At 36.5% G+C, this 11,080-nt stretch overlaps 1 protein-coding gene across 1 annotated transcript; it reads left to right on the top strand.

Annotated features, from left to right (window-relative positions):
* On the top strand, positions 3,216–6,783 carry LOC107630720 (protein trichome birefringence-like 23). Its single transcript, XM_016333937.2, has 3 exons — positions 3,216–3,823; positions 4,236–4,513; positions 5,758–6,783. Exons 1-3 carry the CDS (start codon positions 3,457–3,459, stop codon positions 6,529–6,531), a joined length of 1,419 nt encoding a protein of 472 aa, XP_016189423.1. The 5' UTR covers positions 3,216–3,456; the 3' UTR covers positions 6,532–6,783.

The raw sequence follows: 11,080 nt of genomic DNA, 5'->3' as shown, positions 1-11,080 counted from the left end.
CGCACCAAGGTCCTTGGATAGTCCCTGCGAAATTTTCTAACTCCTCCCGGAGGCTACTCCGGGTCCCAGGTTGTGGGCTGCCGTAGACACGAGTGCAGTACCAGTTTCGATTTTCGTTGTCTTTGATATTCATATGGATAAATTGCTTATGGACTTCTAGAGGTTCGATATTCCACTCTTTTTTGTTCCAAAGGCACCAAATGCCTCCCGCAAAACCTTCAGCTTCGCTTCTACACCAAGAATCAAAACCTAACTTGTGGATAATCACCTCAGCTTTAGATCCTGAAACATGAGTTTAAGGAGCACACACAAATTCAAATTATATCGATAGGTTAAATCTTTAATAATAATGGGGAATCCTTTAGCAGATACCCCTCTACAATTCCAAATTAAAATATTCATGAGAAAAATTATGATGAAAACAGTTTCGAAAAAACTCCCTTAAAGAAAAGGATTCACTGAGCCTCATTTGGCTTGCTGTTGACGGCTTGAGCGTCCATCTCTACATTTTGGTAAGCAACTTCTCTCTTTTGGAGATCAAGTTCTTTCATGTTTTTGTCCTTCTTTGGTTTGGAGTTGGATTCGCTTGGGTTTGGAGGTTTGTTCCCTTCTTCCTTACTGATCTCATTATTATACCCACCTCCCATGATACTAGTGATGAGCGCTTTAGTTGTATGATCTAAAGAGCCCATTAGAAGAGTTGGTTGCACATACTCAGCTTTAGCAATCTCCTTGTTTAGGTAATAAAATTGCCTCCAATATTCATCATGTATTTTTTCCTTGCCTTTCTGATTCTTTTGGGAAGTTTCATGGCTGCTTTGGTGTGCTTCTATAACTTTATTTTTCTCCTGATTTATGGGGATGCTTTGGATGATCTTGGTCTTTTGAATGAACTGCTTGATTTGCTTAGCGGCAGGTGTTATTTTCATACTTATTGCTGTATACTTTCCTCTAATGATAGGAATGGAACTTTTTTGCCTCTGTTGATTTTTTTTGTATATGGTGAGTATTTTCGCTTTTGAAATTCTGATCTGCTGCTATTTTTTTGCTAGGTCCTGCTGGACATGCGTCCTTGTCATCTCCTGGATTAATAGCTTGGGTCTCATTCGAGGGTAGCTCTTCAATGGAATGATTATCTTCTTGATTTGCCTCTGCAAGGATGTGGAACCTTGAATTTAGGAAACTTTCCTTCCTTTCCTTCTCCGCATAATCAGCTTTGGTTTTATTCCTTCTTTGATATCTCTTCACAATCATTCATGGCCCAAAGGGGTTACCATTTTGCTCCTCATTAATGCTTTCTTGATTGGTGGCCATATTTTGAGAAACTTGCTTGTTTTGGTGCCTAACTTCAGGTGTGATTGGTGGGTCATTTGTAATAATTGCTGCAAAATTTTCTTTCTTTTCTAGATTCGATTCCTGATTCTGTGTGTCCTGATTTGTCTCTTGACCGTTAGGGGATTTTCGATGGCCAGAGCGGGTGTTCTCCGTCATCCCGGCGGCAGCTTCAGTGGCTGTTCCAATCGTCCTCTCATTACAATACTCCATTCTGTGCCCATACTTACCGCAGTTGAAACAGATTTGGTGTAGTCCTTCATAGACAATGTTGAACTCTTTGCCAAGAGCTGTGATAGTCGAAACCATCTTCTTTCGTAGATCAATTTCCACGCATATCCTTGCAAATTTCCCTCGAGAGTGTATGGAGGTGAGTTCATCCACTTTGAGCATTGTTCCGAGAGCTTTCCCAACTTTCCAGAGAAAGAATTTATTGTATAATTCCGCAGGTAGGTTGGGGATCCTAACCCATACTACTACTTTCTGAATATCCGTCTCCTGTGGCAAGAAGAGTGGTCTCCACCTTTGCACCAAGAGATAATGATCAGCTATCATCCAAGGGCCTTTCAAAGAGTGCATGTGCATAGTCATCTTGATCCGTGAACTTGACCAAGAAAAAGTTACCAGCTAGATCCATGACTTGTATCGCTCCTTTTTTCATCCATCTCCTCTGTACCCATCTATCAAGAGCTTGAAGGTTAAAGGTTTTTCCAAGTGGCTTAACAATCAGCGATAGTTTCCAAGGTCTACACCACTCGTCATACTCTTCTAGAGAGACCTCAATGTTGGGCTTAGGATCGAAGGGAGCTTCATCGTTCATAGAAGAGTCCATGACTAAATCTTCTAAGTTATAGTCTTCTGAAACCATTTCTACAATCTCTTGTGGATTCAGTTTTCCGAAGCCATTCTCCACTATCATGTCACGGTAGGATATCTTAGGCTTTATGAATTTCTCTGAATCACCTTTGTTGCGGTTTGATTTTTACCTTCAGTCTCCTTTTTCTGTTCTGGGGCGCCTCCTCCTTTTTTCATGTCATCCATTACCTGTTCTTCTATGTTATTTTCATTCATTTTTATTTTTTTTGTACTCCTTGAGACTAAATCTTCTTCTTCCGACGAACGTTTGTCGAGATCTGAAAAGAGAGAGTCAGAGTTCATTGAGAAAAAATTTTTAGAGATGTCAAATTTATTTTTAGCAATTGGTTATTTAGTATTGTAGTGGATTATTTTTTTTTCTAGTGAACTTGTGTAGTGGATTATTCATTCAATAATTCTTGTTGGTGCATTACTAGTCAACAATCAGTTGGCCTTTTGTTATGCAAGCTATTTTATAGAGACACTCTACCAACCATTAAGGAGGTGAGAAGGAGATTCTTATTTCCTCGCACTTTTCAATCTGAACAATATGATAAGCAGAGGTCTTTCTTTTCTTATATATAAAAAATTCTTCTTCTGGTTCAAAATGAAGAATTAAGCAATAAAACTCTTTACATAAGCTTATAAGTGTATGTTAATGTATTATTCTCTATTATAAAGTATTAAGATTAAATTAATTAATCACGATTGTTAATAATCCATTAATCATTCGTAATGATGCATTGGAATACATATTTTAACCTCAATCATCATATTTATGTAGGTTTTTGTTTTAAGATTAAAAAAAATGTTTTATTAAAGAATTATATTTTCAAAAATATGTTTTCTTAAAATATTATATCTGAAGATTATAAAAAATGTATTTGTTTAGTACAAATAGTTGATAATTATTTGTCTTTATTTGCTTATCTTTTTTTTCTGCTCCATCTTGTTTTATCCAATACAAAAAAAATAATAAATGAAGGATTATACAGTACAAGACATGATAATCCTGTTTAACTAACAAAGAATTGTTAAGCATAAATGAAGGAATTGTCCAATAAATTAGAGGAAAAGGGTCGTTGAATCACATTCATATGGATCTAAACTTCAGTGTCAATTTTGTTAAGTCTTGTATTTGTTTATTACTCAAAAAGAGCGAGTATCCGTGCCTGTGGAACTACAAGAACAAGTGCTTTAGGTTCCATAAGTGAGAGTGTCTTTAATTGCATTGATTTGGGGGTGTTCCTTGTTTGAGGAAGCAGAGATATGAGGATGGACTATCTACACCACAAGTTTCCCTTAAACCACAAGAACCTTCTCCTCAAATTGCTTCTCTCTTTCTTCTTCTTTGGTCTCGCTTTCCGTTTGCTCTTCTTCCATGCCCTCTCTCCTCCTGTTTCCCCTGTTCTGGAATCCCCTTTTCCTGAGAAAACCACTCTCCCTGTTCCAGAACCCCATCACCCACCTCCTCTTCCGTCATTGCTGCTTCCTCAGAATCCACCTGTTTTAGAGGAACATGTTCCTGATGATGTTCCAGAACAAGCTCCTGAAGATGACCCCGAACATACTCCAGAGGAGTTTCAAGAACATGTTCCTGAAAGTGAAGATCAAGTGGAGACTCACACAGACACAGGTGAGTGGCCTCATTATGTTCTATCTTGGTTTCTTATTCCTAGTCTTCACTATTTTTGTTTGCAAACACACACTGTTTTAGATCTGTACCCCAGGAAAAAAATTGTCGGTATCAATTTATTTTTTATAGATTGTGCCATGTGCAGTTGAAGAGTTTTGTTGCATAGATTTAAATTGAGGGGTTTAGCTAAATGTGCCCTGACACATGATAAAGTTACCCAAGTCTTCCTAGAAAAAAATGCAAAATTTAAATTCTCAATGCATTTGTTGTGCATTTGTTGAAGTAAATTATTTAAGATGTTCAATTGCTAGCAACCTTTAACTTGTTAGCTAAACCCTAAATTGAGTTCTAGAGTAATTGATTACTAGCTAGGAATGTGAATGGATGCTGAAAATTAAATTTTTGTGTGCAGAGGAATGTGATTATTTTAGTGGGGACTGGGTTCCCAATCCTTTTGGACCATTGTATACCAATGAAACCTGCAGCCACATTGAATCTCATCAGAATTGTTTGAAGAATGGAAGGCCTGATAGAGAATTTCTGTATTGGAGATGGGCTCCAAGAGGCTGTGAGTTACCCCTGTTTGATGCAGGGAAGTTTCTCAACATGATGCGTGGCAAAGTGTGGGCGTTGATTGGTGATTCCATATCCCGCAATCATGTGCAGTCGTTGATATGCATTCTTTCAACGGTATGTGTTTTATTTTGCACTGGCAAATAGCATATTAGCTTTTCGCATATGGATTTTGCTCTAACTATCAATCCAGGATTGTCTTACTTGTTTGGTTAAGAGAATAAGAGTTTGTATCTATTCTTTTGGTGTCCATTGGTTTTTACAGTATTTATGATTTCCCTTGATGTTTTCTTCAATGATTAAGGGCATCAGTTATAACCTACACCTTAGAATTTTGTTATTTTCCATGATCAGAATCCTTATCTTAGCATCATCTCGTTTAGATTGTGGAAACTTTTGCTTGGTTTATGCAAGCATCATATAAAGGTTATGCTAACTTTTGAGGAAATTAATGCGACCCCGACTTTTTTAACTGTTTAAGTAATGTTTACTTATGTTGATACATTGAGTGTGCCAGATTTGAATTGAGTCGTTTGGGTACAGACCAAGTATCTCAGAAATGTTTGACTTGTAGTAAACTGTAGTCAAAACACAGGATTAATAGTGTTTGTCTGTTAATTAATTTTAATGGTAACCTTGCAAACTACGCTGGGTTTTCAGTTTGAAGAGAAGAAATACCTAGCTAAGGAGCCGGAAAGTTTAGTAACTTAATATACATAACCTGATCTTGCTTTTGAACCCAATTCCAAATATGGGCAATTTATTGACATTAACAAGGAGACATCAACACTCTGTCAGTATGTCTATAAAAATAATTTAGATTAGATATATATAGGAAGTAATTATAGACCTCAACTAGCAAGTAAATCAATTTTGTTAATATAATATTAGTTGCTTCAGTGTAGCAGTGGCTTATAGGCCTCAGTAAATAGAGGTTTAGATACAACACCAACACTGAAAATGAGCAATTTCCTGATTCATGCATTAATAAGAAGTAAAATGCATGATCTATGTACTGAAACTGAACATAATCTTTGCTCCAAGTACATCATTGAAATGCCAGAGTGCACTGGCACTATCCTCTGTGGTGCTAACATGTGCACCAACAATCAAGTAATCCTATCTTTTACCCCCTGATGTTCCAAACATACTTTGCCCCTCTGTAATTCTTTAGTGTTATTTCAAATTCAGAATTGTATCTGATACATGATATTTTTCTCATATACTTTCACAACTGTAGTATCTCGTCACAACATAACGGATGATAGTATATACTCTTGAAAACTATGATGACCTGTCTTTGGGTGTTACACTGAGAAACCATTGAGAGGGAGTAATTCACTTGAAAAATTGTCTTTCAGGTAGAGCAAGCTGTTATGTACTACCATGATGAGGAATACAAGTCTAAAAGCTGGAACTTCCCCTCATACAACTTCAATGTGTCAGTTATTTGGTCACCATACCTTGTGGAAGCTGCTATATATGAAGACATGAACGGCGTTTCGAGTTCTGAAGTTGAGATACAACTAAACAAACTGGATAGTAAATGGGTGGATCAATATATGGACTTTGACTACATTATATTTTCGACAGGGAAATGGTTTCTCAAAGCCGCGATCTACTATGAAAATGACACCATAATCGGGTGTCACTCCTGTCCCAAAAGGAACCTGACAGAACTCGGATTCAACTTTGCTTATCGCAAAGCTCTAAAATCTGTCTTCAACTTCATAGTGTCTTCCAATCACAGAGGCTTGATATTTTTCAGGACATTCACTCCTGATCATTTCGAAAATGGAGAGTGGTTCAGCGGTGGAACTTGCAAAAGAACAGCACCAATCAAAGAAGGTGAGATGGAAATGAAGGAGCTGAACATGATGCTCCGGAACATCGAGTTAGAGGAATTTGCAAAGGCAAGGGATGAGGCTTCAAAGAATGGAGTGAATCTTAAGATAGTTGATTTTGCTGGACTTTCACATTTGAGACCTGATGGACACCCTGGTCCATATAGGGAGTTTCATCCATTTGCAAAGGGAAAAAATTCCAAAGTTCAGAATGATTGTTTGCATTGGTGCTTGCCTGGCCCAATAGACTCTTGGAATGACATATTAATGCAGATGGTTCTCAATGGATGAGAAAAATCAGTAAAAGTTGCTGCTTACACTACCCTCAAGGAAGTTGTGAATATTATTGGTGAATTGATGCTCTCAGATGTACAATTGAATGGAGATTGGAGTCACACAAATTGAGTGTAACACAAAGGATTATAAATCTCAGTTTATAGCTAATTTTGATATCTATATATGCAACGACATTGTATTTACCAAGTAAATTTTCAGTTTGAGTGCATGACCAAACGAGGGGTATTTGAGGTATTTGGTTTATCAGTCTCTCTCTTCCGAGTTTTTTTTTTAATTTCTTTTTCTTTTTTTTTTGTATTTTTTTCCTTTTAATGTGATTCATTGTTCTCTATGAAGCACGGATATTTCGTTGAGTTGCCGTGTTCACGTGTCGGACACATTTCGGACACGACACTCACCGACACTCGTCCGACACGCGTGTCTGCTGTGTCCAACCGTGTCTTAATAAAAAATAAAAAATTCTTCTCCAGACACATCTGGACACACCTAAATACCATCATGTGTCAGCGTGTCCTGTCTTATTCTTAACATATATTTTTAAAATAAATTTAAATAGAGTATNCATCATCACCAATTATCTGCTTGAATTAATATTATAGGCAATAGGCTAGACACTTCTATCCAAAACAAAGAACGAGAGAGAGAGATAGGATTATTCCAAAAATAGAAAGATAGCTAGACACAATTCGTCAACTACGACAGTAACTATAGCCATAATAGGCTGGCCCAAGACCAACGGTTATTACAAACTGTCCTTTAAGATCCACGACCAAACGAATAAATTATACATATAAAGAGAAAAGATATTAATTACTAAAGATCAACGAGTCATTTTTATAATTAAATTAATTCAATAGTTAATTAAATAACAAAAAAATTTAGGTGAAGAAGAAAAAAGAGGAGACGCATAATAAAAATAATTTATCAAATCATCAAGTCATTTTAAAGACTTAATTAAATTTGATTATAAAAATAATTTGTTCACTTAATATTTTTTAAATTTTTTTTTATTTTTGTATTACCATGTATTCTTTTATCATCTTTCTTTCAGAGCCACACATTGGGATGCTTTTTCATGTGGATAAAACCTTCCAACGTTATAAAACCTTTTCCATATCAATATTCATTGTGCATGAGAAAAAAACAAATTAGTCCCTGACCTTTTATCCTGCAGACATTTTAGTCCCTGACAATTGGAAAATACTTTTAAGTCCTTGACATCCTTAAAAATTAGACGAATCAGTCCTTCCGTCCATAAGCCACTGTCAGACCCAACGGAAAAGGCTGACGTGGCTCTCCCTTTGCTTACCTGGCATCACGGCGTCCCACGTGGCACGTTAGTGGAATAGAGCTTTTCAAAAATGGACAAATAAATCTCTGTCACTCAAAACGACGTCGTTTTGTGTGCTGCCCTAATCTTCAAATTCGTTTGGATTGTTCGTTTATGGTGGTGGCTGGTGGTGAGGAGAAGAATTGTACGGATTTCAACAATGGCTCCAAAGAAGTGAAGAACCATCTAAATTTGGGCATTCCACTATCGCTTTCTAACATTTCAAGAAGGGCACAGGGAAACGGTGAAGGTTTAGGGTGGTTGAGTTGTGTCTTCACAAGGTTACTGCTGCTACTATTATTGTCTTGGTGCTTCACCCTTAATGTAAAGAAAATCTGCCAACATCATTAAAGCTGGAGTCTTCCCTTCACAGTTTGTGAGTTTCTTGATTTCTTCTCTCTCTACTTTTCTGTTTTTCTTTTATGGGGAGTCTTGAGAGTATTGACAATTCCTATAATGAGTTTTGATGGGAATTAAGAACATAGTTCAAAATTTCTATCTTTATTACAGGATTGTGATGGATATCTTTGGTGTAGTTAGTTTAGTTTCTGGGGTTGTTAAGTGAAAATAAAAGAAGGTAACTTTGTGAGATCTGGAGCTGGTTCCTTCCCAGCTAGACAAATTTTGATAGCTATATCCTTTTTTGTTGTGAACTTTTGTGGAGAGCTTGTATTGTGTTGCCAGGGAGATAGAAAAATTCGTTGAATTAGATTAGATTTGTTGTAGTTGTAGTTATAGTTTAAGACAAGATTCCGGAGATCTAGGGGTATCTATGCTCTTATGTTGCTAATGCTAGATTTCCAATTCATGGGGTTTGCTTAGATCTAACCAAACATGAAGTTCCCATGGCATGATTGAGACTATGTGAAGTTTGAAGTATGGTGCTGAAAATGGCAGAATGAGGTTTTGCTAATAGCTATGATATGATTTATTTGATATTGTGAAATTGAGGGTTAGGGTTCATGAATGGAGAAAAAGATGTTGAGAGAACTTGGTATTTTTTGAATTTCATGCTGAACTGTCTAACTTTGGGCATTCCACTATGCCTTATACAACTCTTCTCCTCACTACCAGCCACCACCATAAACGAACAACTCAAACGAATTTGAAGATTAGGACAGCACACAAAACGATGTCGTTTTGAGTGATAGGGACTTATGTGTCCATTTTTGAAAAGCTCCATCCCACTAACGTGCCACATGGGACGCCGTGATGCTAGGTAAGCAAAGAGAGAACCACGTCAGTCTTTTTTGTTGGGTCTAACGGTGGCTTATGGACGGAGGGACTGATTCGTCTAATTTTTAAGGACGACAGGGACTTAAAAGTATTTTTTAATAGTCAGGGACTAAAATGTCTGCGGAGTAAAAGGTCAGGGACTAATTTGTCCTTTTCTCCATTGTGCATATTCGAATCTATCATCTAAGGTTATTTTTATTTATATTTATATTTACATTTTATCATGTATGGTTCATTCAACCTTAGATTCAAATACAATATAAATTGTCCACTAAATAAGGGAATTTTTTATTTAAATTAAATAAAGAATAAAGTATATTTTTTGTCCTTAAAGTTTGACAAAAGTTTTAAAAATATCCCTAAGTTTTATTTTGTTTCAATTTTGTCCCATAAGTTTTCGATTTGCATCAAATATACCCCTGCTAATTGTTCAAAAAATTTAAGATCGATTCAACAACAATTTCATAAGAACAACTCCTCAACACAAGCAAATCAAGTATAATTTTCATGTATTATTGTTATATTGGTCTTAAATTTTTTGAAAATTTAGCCTCCGAGGGTATATTTGATGTAAATAAAAAACTTCTGGGACAAAGTTGAAGCAAAATAAAAATTAGGGGTATTTTTAAAACTTTTGCCAAACTTCAGGGACAAAAAATATACTTTACCCTTAAATAAATATATAATTTACAAAAATACATAAAATATAGACCTAAATATATAAAGTAGCGTTTGATTAAAAGGAATGAGATTGAGATTAAGAGACTAAGACTCAGTATTGTGTTTGATGGTTAGAGACTAAAACTAAAAATTTTAATCCTTATTTTCAAAATTTCAGTCCTTTTAGTACCTCCAGATAGTGGGGACATAGAGGACTGAAATTTTGAGACAGAGACTGAAACTTTAATAATATTTTTTTATAAAAAAATATCTTCATTTCACTTTTTAAATTCCAAATCTATCATTCAATCTCCGTATTTATTTTAAATTAAACATAATACTGAGACATAACTCAGTTGAGTATATTTTACACCAAATACAATACAGAGACTTAATTCAATCTCAGTCTCTCAATCTTTGTCTTCTAGTCTCAGTCTCTCAGTCTCGGTCTCCCGAGTACTGAGACCCCAGGCTATGACGCAACGAACGGCTAACGTGTCCTAGGTGCACCCGGCATACGTGTCACGTGCAGAAATGAGTACTCATCACCTGAGATGCGTTTAAATGCTGAAAACAAGTCATGGAACCCGAAATATAGTCAGAGACAAATTAAGGCCACAATATCCGAGATACGTATATTATGGTTTAGGTGTCTGTGCACCCTAGATATCTTAGAGAAAAACTCTATATATATTCTCCCATCCTCAACCATACCCTCACAATTCATTCTTTTCTCTCTTCTCTCTCTATTTATCCTTCAACTTTGTTCATATGGAGAATAATCAGCTCTTTTTTATTGTAATTTATCCCAATGAAATAGTAAAAAATGGTGATACAGGAGTAATTTTTGAGTCTAATTCAATTGTGATGTTGCGTACTACCTGTGTTAATACCCTAAAAGATGGTCATACCAACAACGGCAGCCGTCTCAAAGGAACAAGTGTAGCTGACTTGTCCGTGAAAAGAAACCCCCGATAAGCATGACCAAGTAGCACCTAGCGTACTTACGGGGTGTATTCGGATCTGCCCCAGCTGAAATGTGTGAAACCTTATTCCTCAGCTAGGTCATCCTCAAACCAAAAACTTGCTTCCTATCCTCTGGCTGTGGTGGTGGCCTGTCGCCAAGTAAATCCTCAACCCACTCCCACGTCGGGTGTCTATAGTACTGCTGGAAGTCTCTAGTACAATCTCCAATCGGCTCACCCTCAGTGCACAGACCAAGATGGTAAGCAACATCTTGAAACTTAATGCTGACCTCACCCCATGGAAAGTAGAAGTTGTGGGTCTCATGCCTCTACCACTCGACAAATGCAGAGA

Source organism: Arachis ipaensis, chromosome B03 (genome assembly GCF_000816755.2).
Source record: "Arachis ipaensis cultivar K30076 chromosome B03, Araip1.1, whole genome shotgun sequence".
NCBI lineage: Eukaryota > Viridiplantae > Streptophyta > Magnoliopsida > Fabales > Fabaceae > Arachis > Arachis ipaensis.
Note: the sequence above shows the minus strand (reverse complement) of the source record. Positions and strands in the feature narration are given on the sequence as shown.